Source organism: Pelodiscus sinensis, chromosome 3, assembly GCF_052426305.1.
Source record: "Pelodiscus sinensis isolate ZL-2025 chromosome 3, ASM5242630v1, whole genome shotgun sequence".
Lineage (NCBI taxonomy): Eukaryota > Metazoa > Chordata > Testudines > Trionychidae > Pelodiscus > Pelodiscus sinensis.
Genome location: NC_143054.1, coordinates 134,750,076 through 134,773,352, shown reverse-complemented (window position 1 = coordinate 134,773,352; position 23,277 = coordinate 134,750,076). Strand labels below are relative to the sequence as shown.

Below are 23,277 nucleotides of genomic sequence, written 5' to 3'. Positions count from 1 at the left end.
TTGGCTGGATGCCCCACCCTGGTTACAGCCCTACCTGAGATAAAGCCTAAGCAGCTGAAATCAGTTTGGGGAAGGATTTTAAGCATAGTTTGACCCCCAGGTGAATGCAAAAGAAGTTAGACAAAGCCAGTGATTTGTAAACAGTTGATTTTAAGGAGACAGTATCATAGGAATCCCTTGTTCAAATGACCCCAAATTTGGAGCACAAGACCTACCCCACATGCCCATGAGTATCAACGTGTTTTGAGACTCTTTCTGTAATCATATGAGTTTTGGGGCTCTTAGAACAGTAATTCTTTAAACAATAAGCAACTCTCAACCTTAACTATAAAAGAGATGCCATTGCTATAATTAGGTATGTTAGATACCATGTAATTGAATAAACATGTAACCGCATAACATTTTAGAGGTTATACAACTATTTGATAGTTCCCACCTTGCTGCCTCTGATACAGAGAAAGCAAGGGGGGAAGGCACCTTGCCCAGGCTTATCGGTTAATTGTGTAGTTAACTACATGTTGACATTCCTAGCTATAATACTGTTGTTTGTAAAATCATTTGGGATGAAGGGCACAATACAAATGCATAAAATATTATTCTTTGAATCCTTAAAATCCAGAAGAATACATTGGCGGCCAGAGGGAGTCGAGAGACCAGCGCCGACGGGGTCCCAACACTCCCCTGCAGCCGGGGGGTGGGAAGATGAGAGACCGAAGCTGCTGTGGCCTCAGTCCCGGCCCTCCCCAGCATCTGGGGGGAGAGCTGAGACTGCCTATTCCCGGAAAGAGAGGGTTGGTGACCGTAGCACACCTTCTGTATGTGCCTGTGTCAGTCAATGAATGTCAATTTTTGATACATTGAGCTTTTATCTAGGGCCTTCTATGTTCTGTATCACTACATTATGTAGGAATTACACTACAAAGTGTCCATTTATTGACTAACACACTAAGTTCATCATATGTTACTACTTATATATAATCATTTATTAACACTGGTTACTTGAAGCCCATGTGCTACTTTGCACCTGACTTTTCCACTTGCCTATAATAGAATAATATTCTGCACTGGTACAACATCCCTCATCTGACAAATGCAATGCAGTCCATTTATTAGTTAATTAATCCTCATAAAAGCCCAACAAATTGGATTTTTTATCCCTGTTTTACATTTGAGGAAGCAGAGAGACACAGAGATTAAAAGGAACAATTTTAAAAGGAGCATATAATTTTGGGTCCTGTATGTTAGCTACCTAAACCAAAATTTCATACATGGGCTCCTAAAGTTAGGCATCCAAATCCAGCCTTAGTGTCTACATATGTGGCCTTCTTTTTAGAGGGTCTGAGCACCCACCATTACCACTTACATCTACATTTCTAAAACTGGGCATCTAGAAATAAAGGCCACTTTTAAAAATGCAATCCTTATAGGATTTTTCACACAATAGGTGCATTGCAGAGTTATGCTAACCAGTAGATCAAGTTCCTCATGCAGACTTCACTTTGCCACACTTTATTGCAAATGTCACTGAAACAAATTAGAAACAAATAAACTACTTCTAAACTGGAGAAAACCGGAGATTTGAAAAAAGTATACAGACATTGAATGAAAACCCAAATTCTTCTGAACAACATATTAACTACTGTTGGAGAAAAGATAATTTGTATGAGTGCTTCAAGTCACTTTCAGTATTGTGAATCTGATACTTGGCATTATTCAGAAGACAAAATATTGTTGGCAGCTTTCTACAAACCAGCTAATTTCTTTTTCAATTACTGAGCTAGAAGTAGTTAATCTGTAAAATTTCTGCTCTTGTCTGCACCATGGAAACAATAAAATTTCTCTCTTTCTCCAGTGCACTCTCTCTCTCATTTTGTAGTCTATTTCAGTCTCAAATATAAGCTCAACCTTTAAGTTTGAAAGTTTGTGTATACAGTCCATGGGGATCTTGATCTGCAATGGACCTGTTGTGTGAAAAATCCTATAAGGATTGAATTTTTAAAAGTGGCCTTCTCCCACTGAAGTGATACCACTTAATGGGACTACTAATGTGGTTGTAAAGTACAGTACATCTGTGCCACTTGTCAGATCTTGTATTGACATAGTCTAAGTCTAAGGGGGTGTAGAGGAAATCTATGCTGATGTAACACACATGTGCAGGGAGCCAGAAGAAGGTATATTCTACACTAATTATTTACTGGTTTTCTTAAAGCCCCATTTCCTGGAATCATGGTAGTAGAACAAAAATTCAGCTTTTATTGCAACCTGAATGCCACCTTGAAAAAACAAGTCTTGGAACTTACATTCATAACTCTGCTAGACACTAAAAATGGACTAACCAAGCAATGGCTTTATGTTTCATGATAACAATTTGTATCACAATCCTCACTGCTAATTCTTAATTGCCCACTTCATTTTAAGGATCTCCTACAGCATATCTGAACCCTTTGGCTGCGTCTAGATTGGCATGATTTTCTGGAAATGCTTTTAACGGAAAAGTTTTCCGTTAAAAGCATTTTTGGAACAGAGTGTCTAGATTGGCACAGACGCTTTTCCGCAAAAACACTTTTTGCGGAAAAGCGTCCATGCCAATCTAGATGCGCTTTTCCGCAAAAAAGCCCCAATCGCCATTTTTGCAATCGGGGCTTTTTTGGAGAAAACAAATCTGAGCTGTCTACACTGGCCCTTTTGCGCAAAAGCTTTGCGCAAAAGGGACTTTTGCCTGAATGGGAGCAGAATGGTATTTCTGCAAGAAGCATTGATTTCTTACAATAGGAAGTCAGTGCTTTTGCGGACATTCAAGCGGCCAGTGTAGACAGCTGTCAAGGTTTTCCGGAAAAGCAGCTGATTTTCCGGAAAAACTAGCCAGTCTAGACACAGCCTTTATGTTTGGCAATTTGTTCCAATTTATACTTATCCTAGACACTCTGATAACCTTCCCCAGACCTGAAGAGCCTCTGTGAAGCTTGAAAGAGTGTCATTTTCACCAACAGAAGTTGATCAAATTACAGATATTGTCATGCCTACCTCGTATTTATTATTGAAAAAAGGGGCGTATTTCTAGCCCTTAAATGTATTTTCCAGCTTTTCTTTGTAACATCAAGATTAACCTATAGGCTCAAAATCCAGAACACAAAGAATCACTACCCCTGGATTATCTGTGTCTTAAACATTGGGGGGAGGAGTTATTTCATTATTTTGGAAGGGGGTTTTCAGGCATGGTCTCTGAATTTCTGTGTAGGCAATGTTCTGTATTTGATTTGAAATATAATATAATCCTATATATGAAATTTTAAATTGCAAAATGCAGGTAGGGGAATGTAGTTGTCAAGGGTAATTACATATTTAAAGTAGTAATCAAAACTACCAAAAACAGTAATTGATAACCATTGGATCAAGCTACTAACATTAGTGGTAGAGTCTTCATCTCCTGATTTATTCAAATCAAGACTAATGGTTTTCTGGAAGATGTGCTTTAGTGAGGTCAAACCCAGGTTTTTGGCTCAATACAAGTCGTTACTGGGTGAAAATCTATGGCTTCTGTTATGGAAAAGGTCAGATTAGACACTCTAATGGTCCTTTCTGGCTTTAATATCTATGAATCTTAACTGCACTTTTTTTCCTCCCTGAACATATTTAATATATCAGGAATGCTGATCAGTTACATGGCATTCCCATAACAATATAAGGATGTTCAACATTTGCCTTTCATATAATTACTGAAATTCTAACTGTAGGAAAATGGTTCTCTTTTCTCCACTAGTCCTACATTAGACTCTATTAAGGTACTAGCTGACATTTTGCTTCCAGGTTCTTGCAACAGCAGCTATTAAGACATTATATCAAAGTGTAAGGAAGCTATCAGCACAAGAAAAAGAAAACAGACTGAATTAGGGTACGTCTAGACTGGAAGCTTCTTTTCGAAAGAAGCTTTTTTTGGAAGATCTCTTCCGAAAAATCTTATTTCAAAAGAACGTGTCCACACTTCAAAAGCGGATCGAAAAAGCAATCTGCTTTTTTGAAAGAGAGCATCCATACTCATTGGACACTCTCTTCCTTAAAAGGCCACCCAGAACCACTGCAGCCAGGACATAAGTTCAGCAGTTACTTCCAGGTCCTGTTGCCTAAGGCTATCTGAGATACGTGCTTAAAGGGACCCCCCTGGACAGCCGTTTCTCGGGTTGTGCTGCGAGCTTGCCTACCTCTCTGAGGGACAGCAAAACTTTTGCACCATGTGCTCTGGTTGCCCAGCTTGGTTGGATACCACAACATTTTTTTCTTTTTGGCTATGGAGCCAGAGCTGCCCCTGGACATGCTAACAATTAACAAAATCATCCAAAGCCCAAGATTTGGTGGTGATGGGGAACTTCAACTATCCAGACATATGTTAGGAAAATAACACAGCGGGGCACAGACTATCCAATAAGGTCTTGGACTGCATTGGAGACAACTTTTTATTTCAGAAGGTTGAAAAAGCTATCGGGGGGGAGCTGTTCTAGATCTGATCCTAACAAATAGGGAGGAACTAGTTGAGAATTTGAAAGTGGATGGAAGCTTGGGTGAAAGTGATCATGAAATCATAGAGTTCACAATTCTAAGGAAGGGTAGAAGGGAGAACAGCAAAATAGAAACAATGGATTTCAGGAAGGCGGATTTTGGTAAACTCAGAGAGCTGATAGGTAAGGTCCCATGGAAATCGAGACTGAGGGGAAAAACAACTGAGGAGAGTTGGCAGTTTTTCAAAGGGACGTTGTTAAGGGCCCAAAAGCAAGCTATTCCAATGTGCCGGAAAGATAGAAAATATGGCAAAAGATGGCCTTGGTTTAACCACGAGATCTTGCATGATCTAAAAATAAAAAAGGAGTCTCATAAAAAATGGAAAATAGGACAAATTACAAAGGATGAATATAGGCAAACAGCAAAGGAATGCAGGGGCAAGATTAGAAAGGCAAAGGCACAGAATGAGCTCAAATTAGCTACTGGAATAAAGGGAAACAAGAAGACTTTGTATAAATACATTAGAAGCAAGAGGAAGACCAAGGAGAGGGTAGGCCCACTGGTCAATGAGGAGGGAGAAACACTGTAGAAGCTGTAAAAAACCATTTTCATGTTTAGCTAGAAGCCATCTTGTATATCAGAAACCATTTCAGCTTTTCTCTCAAGCACGTAGACCAGAGTAAACTTTCTGTCACCCCGTGAGAAGAGGCCTACAGAATGGGTTATTGGTATGTGTTAATTGAGCTGGTTGGGACAGGAGATGTACTCCCTCGCACCTGTCCGCCATCTTGTTGATAAGGTTTGGTTTTTCCAAATTTAATTGAGGATTTCTGTAATTGGATGCCCTGACGTCAGACTGTTTGGCTAAGGGTATAAAGATACTAGGATTAATTGTATTAGCAGCCTTACTGGGTCTGGCTCTGCTGTGACCACGTTTGGCTCATGCTGTGCTTTATTAATTAATAAAGCTGTTTGTTAGCTGCCTAAACACAGAGGAGCGTGTTTTTGCTTCAACAATTTGGAGGTTCCACCGAGATTCCTAACGCGCCACTTGCCCGTATGGATGAACCGGCACTCCACTTCCAAACCTCTCAGAGCGCTCAAGAGAAGGTAAAGGGGATACCTGTTACGAAATCTCCTGGTTGAGGGCTTGGGATTTGGAGTGACGGCCGGCCATCGGGGTAAGGGGAGCTACGGAATTCAATTTTGTGGAGCGGCTAACATTTTTGTCTGTCTGTGTCTGTCTTTGTCTATTAGGCCTGTCTTATGTGTCACAGTTCCAAAAGGGCACACCGGTGTCTCTAGTAAGGCAGCCATGCGCTGGACCCTCTGTGTTCGGACGCTAAAAGCTGGTGTGGTGCCATTACTCTCTCTCGGCACACGGAACTGTGGGGAAACTTTGTTGTCTCTCTCTGTTATTTGTGGGCGTAGTACTGACCTCTGAGGCTAACCCCAGGCCATAGTGCCCCATTCCGCCAGGCTGTCTCCAGGCGCCAGGACGTGGTGTTCTGCCGGGCTGGGGCAGGTGCCGGAAACCCCTGCGAGGCAGGTGGACCTTGAGTCTAGTGCTTCGCAACAAAAAGGGGGGGGACCAGTGCGAGCAGGTGAATTCTTGATTCGGTGACTCGCAGAGCGAGCAGGCGGATCCTGATTCAGTGACTCGCAGAGCAAGCAGGCGGATTCTGATTCGGTGACTCGCAGAGCAAGCAGGCGGATTTTGATTCGGTGACTCGCAGAGCGAGCAGGCGGATCCTGATTCGGTGACTCGCAGAGCGAGCAGGCGGATCCTGATTCGGTGACTTGCAGAATATGGTGTAAGCAGGCGGACTTTGGTTCGGTGTCTTACAGAATTAAGCGCGCGCAGAAAATGGGGGTAGGTCAGTCTACGGGAATTCCAGTGCCTTTATAATAAGTGTTTTCTGGTATAGGATCCTAATGAAGTCTGATATTAAGTGCCGGGTGTCTTAGGGCAGCGTCGCTTAATAGAAACCCATGGGAACTAGACAATAAATAAAGATGCATCTAGATGTGGAAACTATAGGAAAAATGTGAAAAAGGAGAAAAAAATGTGTGTGGAAAATGAGTATGAATGTAATGAGTGAAGAATGAATGCCGTTGCATAGGTCTAAGACTTGAGCTGATCCCAGCTGCACCAGGGCTCTCCCACGAGGGAGCTCTGAACGCAAGGGGGGGGGGGGTCAGCTGAACCTCGAGACTCAGCGGATATGTGAGGGAGTGACGACTCCCCTTATTTCATAAGCTGCTAAGGTCTGACACTCTAGACCCGGCAGACTCTTTCTTTGGAGTGTGTAAAGTTAGTTTAAGTGGGGGTTAGTCTAAACACCCCCCACTCTGCCGAAAGGCACCCCTGTGTACTACATGTACGTGCATAATGGTCCAAGGACCTGTAAGCATTTAACAAATTGGAAAAGAGGAAAAATTAAAGCTATGAGGGATGAAAGTAAAGCTCAGAAAAGCAAAAATCCACCCTGCGGTAAGATAGGTAACTTAAAAGTTGCTGCAGCACCTCTGTGCCAAAATAATGCATAAGAAGTGGAAAAAAAAAAGAAAATAAAATTCTCAGTTGGCACACCCATATCAACCAAGCTTAGGGGGAAAATCTGGCACAACATCACCCCTCTATCCCTCTTTATAACGCATACACAGGTAGAGAGGAAACATGAAAAATAACTGAAAGGAATTAGCTCTTCCCTTTGAAAACACGGGCTCCTGTAACAAACTTGCCCGATCCAAAGCAAAACACAAAGTTTAAAATAAGTTTAACAGTTTAAGGAAAGTGTTCCTCCAAATCCTAAAGGGGAGGAAAAAACAAACAAACAAACAAACCTGCTTTAAGAAATGACTCCTTGTTTCTTGCAGCCTCTTTTAATCACCTTATCAATGAAACAGTCAAGTTAAACATTTTGCTACAGACACTTTGTTAAATCTATTAAAGAGAAAATAAGGAATTCTACTGAAACTTAATTGGTTAACCGCATAAAAGAATAGAATCTATACATTGTAAATTTGTAAAACCTGCACCCTAAGGGTTAAATGTGTCTTCCAAGGAACCTAATTATTGTTTAAAAAAATCCAAGCCCAGAAACTTCACAGTGTTTCTGTTCAAGGCTGAGCTGATAGCACTTTTGGCTTGCTTTCAGATCCAATGTTGTGTGTGTCTGCAAACTGCCTGTCTGTTCTGGAAGGGGGGGAGCACTGTCCCCCATAAGTAAGTCTGTAACATTGCATGTGATTCTTTTCAGGAAAGGAAAACCTTTTGCTTGCTGGAATAGTAACTAGCAAGCACCTTGTTCTAAGAGTTTCTGTGGCAGTAATAAAAAAAAAAAAAAAAAAGCCTGGTCTGCAGTACAAGAGGGAAACTGAGGCATGCCACCTTTAACTTAATAATTAAACAATGAAGTAATTTACTCAAACCCTCTGAAGCTAGTGTTCAAAATAAAAGCATACCATTGGGTAACAGCAGGCTGATCAAAAAGTAGCAAAAATCTGTAAAGAAAAAGTGTTCTAAAATATAATGCACCACCCCAATGTGGGTAGAAATGTTTTCTTTGTCTTTCAGATCATCAAGAAGTGCTAATATCAGCTGAAAATTAACTGAAGAAAAAAAACAAACAAACAAACCATGGTTCCGTGTCATAACATAATAAGTTTGTGTTCTGTGTTCTGTCCAGTTTTGTCTTGTGTGTGTCTTAATTGTGATATATGTATTTCAAACGTTGTGTGTACAATATTGTTGTTTTAATGAAAGAATAATTTAAGTCCTTTGAATAATCTTAACATTGTGCTTTATATAAATGGTTCTTGCCTTTATAATTTTAGTAGAGTTTTAGTAGCAGGCTATGCAGTTTGTACTGTCTGGAATGTAGCGGAATCTGCTCCTCTACCTGCTGTTTTTCCCTTCTCTCCTACCATCGCCAGCTCCTATGCCGTCTCTTTCAGAACTGGCCCTCCTGCGAAACCAAGCCCCAGAATCAGAAAAGCAGGAGTGGAGACTGGCAGGGTGCACCTTGCGCCCAGACCACTTGTGGTGCAGCTCTGATGGCCACATTGTTGCCCCAGTGGACTTGCTACCTCACCTTGCCCCCGTGCTCCCTAGATTGTCGCACGTTGGCAAAAGGGGGGATGGTAGCAATCCTAAAACAAAATTGGTTTGCTCCCAAATTCTCCCAAGCAGCCAAAGATTACTGTCTGGCTTGCCCTGTCTGCCAAGCCCACAACGTGGGTAAACCTGTAAAGACAGTTCCGGCAACCAGACCTCCGCCTTTGGGACCATTTCTGAATTTACAAATGGACTTTATTCAATTGCTTAAATGTCAATCTTTTGAATAATGTGCTGGTTATTGTTTGCTTGTTTTTGGGATGGGTAGAAGCTTATCCCTGAAGGAAACATGATGACATCACAGTAGCTAAGAAACTTCTAAATTATTACATCCCATCATGGGGAATACACCTTGTGATCTCCAGTGATAAAGGTACCCACTTTACTGGGCAAATTGTTCAAAAAAAACCTGGAAAAGTACTACTCTACCAGACAAGCACTGCACTGTGCACGACACCTGGAGAGCGCAGAAACAGTAAAAAGATAAAACAGGATTTTAAAAAATGAACTTGCTAAAATATGTAAAAACTCTGGCTTAACATAGATAGTAGCACTCCCAATTGCCCTAATAAGCATGAGAGCCACTCCTAATCAGAAAACTGGACTCAGTCCACATGAAATTGCATGTGGCCAACCTATAAGACTGTAAAGCAGCCCAGAAATTAACCTGGCTGATGCCACACTTGTTAAAGAAAGCATAGTCAAGTATTGCCAGGAACTTATAAGGTGTGTACAGTCTTATCATTCACAGGTTAAGGACGCCTTCCAGGAGGCCCCGACTGAGCCGTGCCTTAAACTACAACCAGGAGACTGGGTTTGCGTGAAAGTTCACCAGCGGAAAACTGCCCTGCAACCCAGGTGAAAGGATCCCTACCAAGTCCTTCTGACCACCCATACTGCTGTAAAGTGCGAAGGATTGCCCACCTGGATTCACGCATCCCACTGCAAACCCGTTCCAGTCCCTACAGAGGTTGTCCCCAACAAGGAGCACCACAAACCTGGTACCAGAGACCCAGGTCCAGAAGCAGATGGGAATCACCACAGACCTGGTACCAGAAACCCAGGTCCAGAAGTAGACAAGGATCAGCACAGGCTTGGTACCGGCAATCCAGGCCCAGAAGCAGATGAGCCTGAGAGACCAAGGCTAAGGTACCAGCTGCGGCCCAGAAGAACCTGCCAGCAATAGGTAAAGCAATCTACGAAGTCCTGAAGAACAGCCAGCATAAGGCTGGACAAACAATTCATGTTGAGCTTATGCTTAATCTTGTTTTTAATATTTAGTAGTTATAACCTATATGGTTCAAATGTGTTTATGCTTTTAATGAACCAAGTTTCCCAAGAATTTAATTCCACAGGTTGCTAGATATGTGCTCATAGTCCGGTACATTCAGAAGGAGGCATCCCAATGATTCCGGTCCCACTAAACAACACTCAAATGAATGGCACACTGTTTAGTGAACTAAGCCAAATAATACTTGGCAGGATAAAGGGTTTACTAACCCAGGGTATATCCGCCTAGCCTTGACCCCAGTTGGAAAGTACTGCTGGACATGTAATGGTTCAGGAGCCAGGGTAAGAAAAAGCCAAAACCGAATGGCCCTAGACTATGTCCTAGCTAGTAAGAGCGGGGTTTGTGCCTTAGTAAGAAGAGACTGCTGTAGGTATATTTCTGACACCAGCAAAGAAGTAGAGGAAAATGCCTCAAAGATTAAAAGAACTGTGAAATGCCTAAGGCAGGGGGAAAACTGAACCCTCTGGGATTGGTTGGGAGGCTGGTTTGAACATGTGGGAACTTGGATTTTGCAAAGAATAGTTTTAGTATTGGCTATATTCTTTTGTGCCTATTTTTGTTTCTTGCTAATCAAATGCTGTATTTCTTGTATTCTGGAAAACACAAAACAGACCCTTACCAATGGAATTGTGAAACTCGTGATGTTAAAATAGAATAAGCAAAAAAAAGGAACAAGAAATGTACATAAATACTTTAATGAAAAATTAAGGTATAAAATGGTTTCAAGGTTATCCTTTAAAAGGCTAAAAGGGGGGAGTTGTAGAAGCTGTAAAAAACCATTTTCATGTTTAGCTAGAAGCCATCTTGTATATCAGAAACCATTTCAGCTTTTCTCTCAAGCACGTAGACCAGAGTAAACTTTCTGTCACCCCGTGAGAAGAGGCCTACAGAATGGGTTATTGGTATGTGTTAATTGGGCTGGTTGGGACAGGAGATGTACTCCCTCGCACCTGTCCGCCATCTTGTTGATAAGGTTTGGTTTTTCCAAACTTAATTGAGGATTTCTGTAATTGGATGCCCTGACGTCAGACTGTTTGGCTAAGGGTATAAAGATACTAGGATTAATTGTATTAGCAGTCTTACTGGGTCTGGCTCTGCTGTGACCACGTTTGGCTCATGCTGTGCTTTATTAATTAATAAAGCTGTTTGTTAGCTGCCTAAACACAGAGGAGCGTGTTTTTGCTTCAACAACAGTAACAGGAAACTTGGAAATGGCAGAGATGCTCAATGACTTCTTTGTTTCAGTCTTCACCAAGAAGTCTGTAGGAATGCCTAACATAGTGAATGCTAGTGGGAAGGGGGTAGTTTTAGAAGGTAAAATAAAAAAAGAACAAGTTAAAAATCACCTAGAAAAGTCAGATGCCTGCAAGTCACCAGGGGCTGATGAAATGCATCCTAGAATACTCAAGGAGCTGATAGAGGAGGTATCTGAGCCTCTAGCTATCATCTTTGGAAAATCATGGGAAACAGGAAAGATTCCAGAGGACTGGAAAAGGGCAAATATAGTGCCCATCTATAAAAAGGGAAATAAGAACAACCCAGGAAACTATAGACCAGTTAGTTTAACTTCTGTGCCAAGGAAGATAATGGAGCAAGTAATTAAGGAAATTGTCTGTAAATACTTGGAAAGTGGCAAAGTGATAGGGAACAGCCAGCATGGATTTGTAAAGAACAAATCATGTCAAACCAATCTGATAGCTTTCTTTAATAGGATAACAAGTCTTGTGGATAAGGGAGAAGCGGTGGATGTGGTATACCTAGACTTTAGTAAGGCGTTTGATACAGTCTCGCATGATATTCTTATCAATAAACTAGGTAAATACAACTTAGATGGGGCTACTACAAGGTGGGTGCATAACTGGCTGGATAACCGTACTCAGAGAGTAGTTATTAATGGTTCACAATCCTGCTGGAAAGGCATAACAAGTGGGGTTCTGCAGAGGTCTGTTTTGGGACCGGCTCTGTTCAATATCTTCATCAACGATTTAGATATTGGTATAGAAAGTACACTTATTAAGTTTACAGATGATACCAAGCTGGGAGGGGTTGCGACTAATCTGCAGGATAGGGTCATAATTCAAAATGACCTGGACAAATTGGAGAAATGGTCTGAGGTAAACAGGATGAAGTTTAATAAAGACAAATGCAAAGTGCTCCACTTAGGAAGGAACAATCAGTTTCATACATACAGAATGGGAAGCGACTGTCTGGGAAGGAGTATGGCAGAAAGGGATCTAGGGGTTATAGTGGACCACAAGTTGAATATGAGTCAGCAGTGTGATGCCGTTGCAAAGAAAGCAAACATGATTCTGGGATGCATTAACAGGTGTGTTGTGAGCAAGACACGAGAAGTCATTCTTCCGCTCTACTCTGCGCTGGATAGGCCTCAATTGGAGTATTGTGTTCAGTTCTGAGAACTGCATTTCAAGAAAGATGTGGAGAAATTGGAGAGGGTCCAGAGAAGAGCAACGAGAATGATTAAAGGTCTAGAGAACATGACCTATGAGGGAAGGCTGAAGGAATTAGGTTTGTTTAGTTTAGAAAAGAGAAGATTGAGGGGGGACATGTTAGCAGTTTTCAGAGATCTAAAAGGGTGTCATAAGGAGGAGGGAGAAAACGTGTTCATCTTGGCCTCTGGGGATAGAACAAGAAGCAATGGGCTTAAACTGCAGCAAGGGAGGTTTAGGTTGGACATTAGGAAAAAGTTCCTAACTGTCAGGGTAGTCAAACACTGGAATAAATTGCCCAGGGAGATTGTCGAATCACCATTTCTGGAGATATTTAAGAGTAGGTTAGATAAATGTCTATCAGGTATGGTCTAGACAGTATTTAGTCCTGACATGAGGGCAGGGGACTGGACTCGATGACCTCTCGAGGTCTCTTCCAGTCCTAGTATTCTATGATTCTATGCGATGGCCCCACACTGTCATGCTGCAGGTTATGCAGCAGTTTCAGCAGACAGTCTTGACAGTCCTGCCCCAGCTCAACTCCCAGATCATTTGTGAGTCTCTCTGCCTGGATGCAGGAGCAATGCCCTTGCCCATGGCTGAGAGATGAATTGGGAGGCTGGATACTAGTTCCAACTGGTGGGGCTTCCTAGTGATGGAGCAGTGGGACGACCAGCAGTGGCTCAAAAACTTCTGCATGCGGAAGGCCAAGTTCTTGGAGCTGTGTGCCTGGCTCGCTCCTGCCCTCTGGAGATGGGACAAACACATGCAACCTGCCATCCCCCTAGAGAAGCAGGTTGCGATTGCCATGTGGAAGCTCGCCACCCCTGACAACTACCAGTCAGTGGACCACCAGTTTGGCATGGGGAAGTCCACCATCGGGGTCCTCCTCATGGAGGTAAGCCACTCTCGGGGTTCACTTCCTGCGGGTGGGAGTCCTGGAAAAGGGGGGCCCTTGGGAAAGGGAAGGGGGGTGAAGTGAGGGTGGGGAGAAGGGCCGTCCTGGGGGGGGAGGGGTTGTGCCGTCCTGCCCTCTTACAGCCCTGCTGCTGGGGGGGAGGGGAGTGTCTCATTGGGGGTAGCTCCTGAGGTGTTTGGAGAGAAGGAGGGGGACGGGCACCTCCCCAAGGTCTCAGGCACCCCCTCTCATTTTCTGTTTTGTGTGTTTCTATGTCTCTATCTGCAGGTGGTGTGGGCCATGAACTCTGATGATGATGCTGTGCAAGATCATCTGCCTCAGAGACCTGGACCCAATCATGGCCAGATTTGCTGCCCTTGGCTTCCTGAACTGTGGAGAAGCAATCGATGGAACCCACATCTCGATCCGCACACCACAGCATCGAGCGGCCCGGTATATTAATAGGAAGGGCTACTTTTCTATGGTGCTGCAGGCCCTGGTCGACCACGGGAGACAGTTTTCAGACATTTTGGTAGGGTGGCAGGGCCGGGCACATGATGCCCACATATTTAGGAACTCTAGCTGGTACCGCAAGCTGGAAGCTGGAACATTCTTCCCCCAGCAGGACTTTTGCATATGGGACATCCAGATGCCACTCTGTATCTTTGGCGACATGGCCTATCCACTCATGTCATGGCTCATGAAGTCCTACACTGGCCACCTGGACCCCCGCAGGGAACAATTCAACTTGCACCTGAATCGGGCCTACATGCACGTGGAATACGCCTTCAGGTGCCTCAAGGCCCGGTTTAGGTGCCTTCTGACACACCTCGACGTGGGGGAGTGCAACAACCCCAAGGTGGTCTCTTCGTGCTGTGTGCTCCACAACGTAATGGAGAGCAAAGGGGAGGCCTTCCTCCCAAGGTGAGGGACAGAGGCTGGTCACGAGGGAAAGGTCTTTGAACAGCCATGGACAGCTGCCATCCACCAGGCCCATTAGTTGGGGGTGCGCATCCGGGAGGCCCTGAGGGAGAGGTTCTCTGAAGGAACCCAATAACTCTCCCCAGGGCCTCCCCAATGGGGACTTGTGCTTTGCCCCCCTTATACCTTTCTCACCACGACTCCTCCTTTCCCCCCTTCCCTGTACAATTAATAAAGACACAAGTTTTGGTTTCAACAAAAACTTTGTATTTTATTTTTTATAATCAAAGTAACTGGGGTGAAGAGGGGCTGAGAACCTGGAGGGGGTAGGGCACTCAGGGAGCATCTGCAAGTGCCGCTTCGGGTCTGGGGACCTCAATGAACTCGGAGTTGGGTGGGGCCTGGGACAACAAGGGAGTGGTCAGGAGCAGGGACTGCAGCAGGGTCAGGGCTGGCAAGGGGAGCAGGAGCGGGGACAGGTGCTGGGTATGCCATCACTTCCCGGATGGTGGCACATGTTTTCGCCCTCCCACACAAGCTGCACCCACATGTGATTGCGCCATTCTGTGTCATCGCGGACCTTTTGGGCCATTGTCTGCTGCATGTCACAGAGGACTGCTATGTGCTCTCGCATGAGGTCCTGGTGGACCTTCCACCTCGTGCAGCTCCCCTGGCTTTGGTCAGCTGCCTGGGTTGGTGTGGATTGCCCATCAGTGATGGCTGGTCCAGCTGTGGAGAACAAAAGGGAGAGGTGGTCAGGTATGTATGCAGACACTGTCCCTGAGGGCGTGCCCTCCTCTGTGAGCAGCGAGCAACTGTCCTTGGAACAGGGGACAGTGATGTCCCGAGAGCAAGGCCACGTGTGGCCTCACAGGGGCCCCGAGGTGCCCAGGAGACCATCCTGCCTGCTTTCCTCCCACCCCCATGGACAAGCAGGCCAGGGAAGTATCTGGCCACAGTGGGATCCCATGTGCAGGAGAGGGGCCTGGAGTGGCCTGGCTCTCCCTCTCCTCCCCCCATGCACCTGAACCTGGCAGCTCTGTCTGCGGGTGCGGATGGTGCTTTGCATGTGCAGGCATGGCCATGTGCTATGTGCGGCACTCCTTGGTCTGTGTGGGGTTATGCATGTGTCCTTGTGCCCAGTCTGGTTCTGGCAGTGGCTGGAGGACATCCCTTCCAGAAGGCAGACGTGTGTGGGGCCTCCCCCCACGCTGTTAGCAGCAGCCTGTGTGTGCTCCAGGGCTGGCTCCTGAGATCACGTGGTGCACACTGCCACTGCATGTGCTTGCACATGCACAGCCAGCTGCACGCTGTCCAGGTTGAGCATGTTGAGTAACGATCACACCCCATCCCCTGTGCTCCCGCCTCCCCTGCCCTGTGTGTGTGACAACCTGAAAGCACTCACCTGATGATCCCTTTCCAGTGTCGGATGATGCCTGGGAGATGTCCAAAGCTTGGGGTACTGGCTCCAGGTTGAGGGTGATGACACTGCTCGTGTCCTCCTCCTCCTGCAGCTGATGTCCATCGTTCTCCTTCGTCTCCTCCAGGTGTTGACTGGCCGAAAAGGGAACCTGCCTAAAGGAACATCTCCCTACCTGCTTCTATCATTGGGGTTTGTCTCAGGCCCCAGGAAAAATAAACTGAATGAAATGTGGGTGCTAACAAACAAGGTTTTTATTCAACAGTTCAAACAAAATAAAGAATATAACTATGACCAGGACTCCCACAACTAAAGGTAGGGAATATTAAAGTGGTGTTTGACTGCGACTCGGGTGAGTTCCCTTCCCCAGGATGGGACCCAGGTAAGGAAATGGAGGATTATAGAATCACTGCAATGTCCTGCAGCTTGTGGACCCTCAGGGTGGTGAGACTGCTCCGGATTCTGTCTTCAGGTGGTGTCACAGATAAGAGAAATCAGGCTGTGTTAGCTCTGCTCTTGCAATGGTCGACCTGCTCCCCTCGCTGCGCCATCGTGAGGGTGGAGGGGTGTGTCCTTGTTGATGAGGGGTGGCATCTGGTAGCACATCCTTTGCATGCAGGCAAGTTCACCCTCCCACAACCAAAACCTATTGGCATGGTGTTCATGTACCCTCTAAGTAGCTCCGGACTCTGACACTCAGATGGGCAGCCTCTTAGAACTCCAGAGGCAGCCCTTAAATAAACTGCTGTTGCTGGGCAGAACCTAGGTCACATGTCTGCCCAGCAAAGGGTGGGAAAATGCCCTGTGGGGAGAAGTAAGAAGGGTGGCCAAGATGGAATCCATGTTGTTTTTGGACTTTTCCAAAATGGCGTACACATGTTATTGATTACCAAAACTTTCCCCCAAACAGAAGCTCCAGCTGGGTGACCACGGGTGTCTCCAAGCCCGAGTACACCAGCATGGGTGGGGAAAGGGCTTGTCCACCACCCAGTATCTGGTGGAGCTCTTGGTAGTATAGGCAGGAGTGTGGTCCTGCCCCGGAGGGACAGCTGCGCTCCCTGGCCCACGTGTACCCTTGCCAGAGCTCCTTGACCTTGCTCCAGATTTGGTCAAGGGTGTGGGGGGGTAGTGTCCTCTGTGGGCCAGACCTTCAGCTATGTGCCCATAAATGTCCATGTTGCAGCACTTGGAGCTGAGATCCTTCAGGGCCTCCTCCTCCCCACACAGCTCCAAGAGGGACAGGATATCTGGCCCAGTCCAGGAAGGCGCCCAGTATTTGGTGCCCTTGGGTGGGTCTTGGGACCCGAGGGCTGCTTTCTGGAAGGGCCAGGAGTGGTGTCGGGGGGCTTGTGGCTCTGCCATCTGTCAGCAGGCCTGTGGTAGTCAGAGCCACGTGATCAAGGTCCTGCTGCAAGGCCAGCTTCCTACCACAAGGCTTGTCCCAGGTGCCTGCAGCTTTAAGAGTGCCAAGAGACAGGAACTATTAGAGCTGTGATTACTGTGGACAGAGTGTCCACCAGGACACCTGTGCTTTTTCCTAAAGGCTGCTTTTTTCTAAAGAACTCCCTCTTCCGCGTCCACAAATGCCTTTTTCAGAAAGAGCTCTTTTGGAAAAAGGCACTCTTCCTCATAGAGTGAGGTTTACTAATGTCAGAAAACCCCCTGTGTTCTTTCGATTTTCTTTTAAAAGAATGCGATTGCAGTGTGGACGTGGGTGAAGTTTTTTCAGAAAAATGGCCGTTTTTCCGGAAAAAAACTGTAGTCTAGACACACCCTTAAACACTATGGGGGAAAAAAGGGAAAGAAGAACAGAATACTAGAGTAGAAAATACATATATAGAGAAACAAAAGAGTGAAATAGAGCAATAGTAGAATCAGCAGAGTATAAAATAAATTTTCAAAATACACCAGGAAAAAAGTAGCAGTACAATAAGGAACAACAGATAATCAGAATAGACATGGAGACTATGGTCTTGATCTTGTAAATATTTATGCACATGTTTAACTTTACCCACAAAAGTAGTGCCATCAACTTTAGTGAGACTGTTTTTGTGAATATATTTAAGTAAATGGGATTACTTATTCAAATAAAGTTTAATATTGTGCACAAAAGTTGGCAGAATGTGATCCGATATTGTCTCTTGTTGTGTATATCTATAAGAACATAAACTCAGATGAAAAGGAAAAAATTAAAATAATAGGACCCAAGGGAAGCCCTAACCAGTAAAGTTAGAAGAAGCCCACAATGAATTTCTCGGAATACCCCAAAGGCTAATTTGGCAACACAGTTTAATGTTACTGTGCTGCCTGAACCACAACATACAGACTGCAATTTCTGTTTTATACCGTAGAACACTGGTCAACTGGTTAAAAACTAGGGCCAAGATTTTTAAAAGTGACTAGTACAGTCAGCCACAACTCAGGAGTTCTGCTTAAGAAGTAGTTTCAGTATTTACAAATTTGCTTTTGTGCCAATTTGGAATTTTTGATCTGAAGACATGAAGATATGGTATTCCTGAAATGAAATATATAGCATTAATATTCTGTCAGTTTCATTGCTGTTATAGAAAGAATAGCAGCCGTGAAACTAACAAGAATGGCTATTTCAATTCAGCTGTTTCTTGGCAGAGATCCAGAGCTTTCAGCATTGCCATGATGCCTATCATGTACCTGGAAGTCCTAGGATTGGTTACTAGCATCTTCAAAATAACAGCCCTTACACCCTGCTCAGGCTTCATTGTAGCTCCCTTGTTAGGTCTACCTCAAGGCTTCACTTAAAGGCCTAACTCACTTCTGTAAATGCTTTCTCCACCATTTTCTCTGTTCTACCCTACTTCAAAATTCTCTCATCAGAGACTGCTCTTCTCTACCTCATGTCACTCCCTCAATCTACTTAAAAGGCCCAGCTCCTCCTCCTTTGTCAGAAGGCAAGTAATTAATCACCTCCCAGCTGCAAAGCATGACTAAGTTCTTTTCCTTGCCTTGCAGGTGATGGGGGTTAAACTCCATCACTGAGGGATTTTCACAAATGCTCCAAAAACAAGTCAAATGTCTATCGCTAATTGATTTTCAGAGTTTGGTACCTAACTCATTTAGACATATTAGAAAATCAGACTGAATGTCTGTAAATCTGTTAGTTGGCGAAGACAATAGCAAGACCCTTTCCATGTAACTTTCTCTATGTGATAGTACTGGTCAGCAGTTAGGCTTCCTGAGTTCTGTTCTCACCTCTGCTTATGACCTGCTGTACCACTTTAGGCAAATTTGCTTAGTCTGTCTGTGCTTGAGTTTCCTTATCTATAAGGTAGGAATAATAATCATACAACTCAAATACCTTGTCTACACTTACCGGGAGATTGATGCTGCGAGGATCAATCTTTCAGAGGTCTATTTAGAGGGTCTAGGAAAGTGTTTTGCAGAAAAGACAAAGGCCAAGTCTACCCAAGGGGCAATGTCAAACTAAGGTATGCAACTCCAGCTACATGAATAGTGTAGCTGGAGTCAAGGTTCTTTAGTTCGAATTCTTGCAGTGTCCCCATTGCAAGGGGTCAATGGAAGAAACTCTTCGGTTGACTCCATTTACTCTTCTCTACCTAGTGGAATATCGGAGTCGATGGGAGCACAGTCAACAGTCAATTTAGCGGGTCTTTACTAGACCCATGAACTTGACCCTCCCAGGAAACTGATCCCCACAGCACTGATCTCCTAGTACATGTAGATAAGGCCTAAGTACAGATGAAAATTAATGCATAATAGCTAAGTATTGTTACATTACAACATGTGGAAGTAGCCACAGTAACTATTTTGAGACTGGATTATTGCAAATCACTCTACCAAATTACCTGAGACAAAGGTCTACCCACAAACTAGAGATACCACAACATGCAGCAGCTAGTCTGCTAAGCAGACCACTGCAAGTACATCACAATACACTGTGCTCTACTCTGGATAATTCTGGTTATTATTAAAGTCCTTATCTTTAAAGCCCTGTGTGTTTAAGTGAGGGCCAACCTACTTCAAAGGCCCTCTTCGATTCACATAATACCTTCTTTCTACAGGAACACTGGCTGATACAACCAGTGATAATTTGCCAGCGAATGATCAGTAAATAGAAGGCTCTCAGCTGTGGAATCTGTTACCAGCAGAAATCAGGATGAGACCAAGTCTTACACTTTCAGGTCATGATGCAAGACCTCTCCCTTTTGGTATGCATTCCCTTAAGATTTATGCATGAAGTGGCTCTAACTACAGGGCCAAATGAACCATATAGATGTAACTAACTACTCATTTATTAGCCCCATATAACTGAATGGAAAGAGGGAAAAAAATCAATTATTTATTCTGAAAGAAAGTTGATGTTATTTCTTAATTTATGTATGGTGCCTACATCTAATAGTAATAGGTTGCTTAGACATACATATAACAATAATTTCCAATTCCTCATCACAGCAATTAACAGCAAATATTTCTGTAGCACTGCTCTATTGATTATACCGTTTTTCATAATTAACAACAAACATTACATTGTTTGCTACTGAAATTTGATTATTTCAATACAATATGTAGAATTCGCAAATTTTGAATAACAACTATTATTAGTAGGGGGCAAAATGCGGACTAAAGATTAAAATACATAAAACTATTGAGACTAATGCAGCAAATAAATTGTATTTCTGATTTATCTTGGGATATGATGAGGTTAGCATTCATGATGTTTGAATATTCTTGTTATAAATCATACTTGTGGTCCATTAACCATAGCATCTGTTAATGCCTTCTATACTGAAATAGTATGAACATTATCACTTAATTTAATATCACACTGATTACTTTTTCTTGGCAGTGGTGACTAGCTATATTTGAAACTGAAGTATAATAAATTGTACAAGCAGAGGGAACAGCTAACTGGTCAAAACATTAGATTCCAACTACTTAGATCCTTTGGAAACACAAAGTCAGATCCCAAGAGGATCAATTTGTTTGTTTGCTGTCCAAGGTAGATAGAGTTGCAAACAGCTTACTGTGAATGCATTTCTGCTGTGGTAAAACCAAATGTCTGCTCCCCAAAGTCATTAACAATCCCATGATACTTTTTGTAAGGTTTGCCCTAGAGTAAAGGGCCAAAAGTAATCCCTTCCCCTCAAATACACTTCAGTGGTGGATGAATTACTTTCATCATGTATGGTGCTGTGTATAGTTTGTTAAATCATTTTACAAACTACGGTGATGCATATGACTTTTATTATACTAACAAAGCACTGCAGAAGGAAGGATTGTTTTTTATTTACAATGTCAAACTGAAAGACTATAAATCCAAAAATTGAGACTAAAAACAAGGGCTGGTTTCTCCTTGATTGAGGCATGAGCTGATATTGCCTTTTCATTCTAGACTCTGATGTGAACTCCCTGAAGTAAGTAATGACTATGTGTGAGGCATCATGAAAGGAAACAAAAGCACAGGGGCCAGACAAAAAGGTGGGGCGGGAACACTCTTCAATCCCAGCAAAGAATGTGAAGAAACAAACCTACCAAAATGTTCCTTCCATAAATTGGCCCAGACATCGTTGGTCTTCCTGCCCTACACCATCTCCTACTGTCCCCGTGTCCAACCTCCCCCCCCCTTCACCCTCTCCCCGTGTCCCCGTGTCCATCCTCCCCCCCTTCACCCTCTCCCCGTGTCCCCGTGTCCATCCTCCCCCCCTTCACCCTCTCCCCGTGTCCCCGTGTCCATCCCCCCTTCACCCTCTCCCCGTGTCCCCTCCCCCCCCTTCACCCTCTCCCCGTGTCCCCGTGTCCATCCCCCCCCCCCCTCTCCCCGTGTCCCCGTGTCCATCCCCCCTTCACCCTCTCCCCGTGTCCCCGTGTCCATCCCCCCTTCACCCTCTCCCCGTGTCCCCGTGTCCATCCTCCCCCCCTTCACCCTCTCCCCGTGTCCCCGTGTCCATCCCCCCTTCACCCTCTCCCCGTGTCCCCGTGTCCATCCCCCCTTCACCCTCTCCCCGTGTCCCTGTGTCCATCCCCCCCTTCACCCTCTCCCCGTGTCCCTGTGTCCATCCCCCCCCTTCACCCTCTCCCCGTGTCTCTGTGTCCATCCCCCCCCTTCACCCTCTCCCCGTGTCCCCGTGTCCATCCCCCCTTCACCCTCTCCCCGTGTCCCCGTGTCCATCCCCCCTTCACCCTCTCCCCGTGTCCCCGTGTCCATCCCCCCTTCACCCTCTCCCCGTGTCCCCGTGTCCATCCCCCCTTCACCCTCTCCCCGTGTCCCCGTGTCCATCCCCCCCCTCACCCTCTCCCCGTGTCCCCGTGTCCATCCCCCCTTCACCCTCTCCCCGTGTCCCCGTGTCCATCCCCCCTTCACCCTCTCCCCGTGTCCCCGTGTCCATCCTCCCCCCCCCTTCACCCTCTCCCCGTGTCTCTGTGTCCATCCCCCCCCTTCACCCTCTCCCCGTGTCCCCGTGTCCATCCTCCCCCCCCCTCACCCTCTCCCCGTGTCCCCGTGTCCATCCCCCCTTCACCCTCTCCCCGTGTCCCTGTGTCCATCCCCCCCCTTCACCCTCTCCCCGTGTCCCCGTGTCCATCCTCCCCCCCCTTCACCCTCTCCCCGTGTCCCCGTGTCCATCCTCCCCCCCCTTCACCCTCTCCCCGTGTCCCTGTGTCCATCCCCCCCCTTCACCCTCTCCCCGTGTCCCCGTGTCCATCCTCCCCCCCCTTCACCCTCTCCCCGTGTCCCCGTGTCCATCCTCCCCCCCTTTCACCCTCTCCCTGTGTCCCTGTGTCCATCCCCCCCCCTTTCACCCTCTCCCGGTGTCCCGGTGCATCGCCCCGCGAGGGGCCCCGGCAGAGGGCGTAGGGGGGGGAGGCTCCAGTCACTTCCTCCTGGGCCCAGCCCAGCCCGGGGTTCCTGGCCCTGCGCGGCCACACAGAGGTGCTGGGACTAGGGGCGCTGCTGCCCGGCGCCTTCTCTCGGGGGTTTGGCGGGGCGGGGGCTGAGCCGCTGCCGGGCCGGGTCTCGGCCCCGGCGGTTTCTTACCCGCCGCGGCTCCCTCCTTCTCCTCCGCCATGGCGGCCCGCAGCCGCCGTCACCATGGCAACGCGGCAGCGGCTGCTGCTGGCCTGGCCGCGCCCGCGCGCTCCCAGCTCCGGCTGAGCCCGGCCCGGCCCCCGGGACTCTCGCTCTCCCCGCAGAGGTTGCAGCCTCCTGTCCCATGCGGGGGGGGGGGAGCCCCTGACGCTCCTCCCCCTCCCCTTCCAGGGATGTATTTTATCTGGCAGCAGGGAGCCTGCTCCAGCCACCCCCGCTTACTCCTGAGCCCAGCCCCAGCCTTGTAGGGACGTTGCACAGCAAGACAGAGGTGCTGGGGCTAAGGGTGCTGCAGCCCCGACTTGAAGAATTTTCCATCATATCAGGGCTTGCAATGGTTCAGTGGCTATCAGGTCCCCTAGGCAGAGGTCAGCCCCTCCTTGCTGCAGGGGGAGCAGGCGCAGAGAGGGGAAGTGACTTGGTAAAGGTGATTGTCCAGCTCCCTGCCTAACTCAGTGGTTCTCAATCAGGGGGTATGTAGAGGTCTTCCAGGAGATGCATCAACTCATCTAGAGACTTGGCTAGTTTTACAACAGGCTACATTCCTGCACAGCCCATAGCAAATGAAATTTCAGACAATGATTTGTTGAAACTGTTTGATATAC

The 23,277-nt window shown here is 46.0% G+C and overlaps 1 protein-coding gene across 3 annotated transcripts in view; it reads right to left on the bottom strand.

The window, feature by feature from the left end:
- DRC8 (dynein regulatory complex subunit 8) overlaps positions 1-22,762 on the bottom strand; it is a 56,555-nt gene extending 33,793 nt beyond the window's left edge. For all 3 annotated transcript variants that reach the window (XR_012902832.2, XM_075924896.2, XM_075924895.2), the window contains exon 1: positions 22,622-22,762. Coding sequence is in view for 2 of the 3 variants with exons in the window: in XM_075924896.2 (XP_075781011.1) it covers positions 22,622-22,652 (31 nt within the window). In the remaining variant the exon portion in view is untranslated. The remainder of the gene's footprint in view (positions 1-22,621) is intronic.
- Between the last annotated feature and the right edge of the window lie 515 nt (positions 22,763-23,277).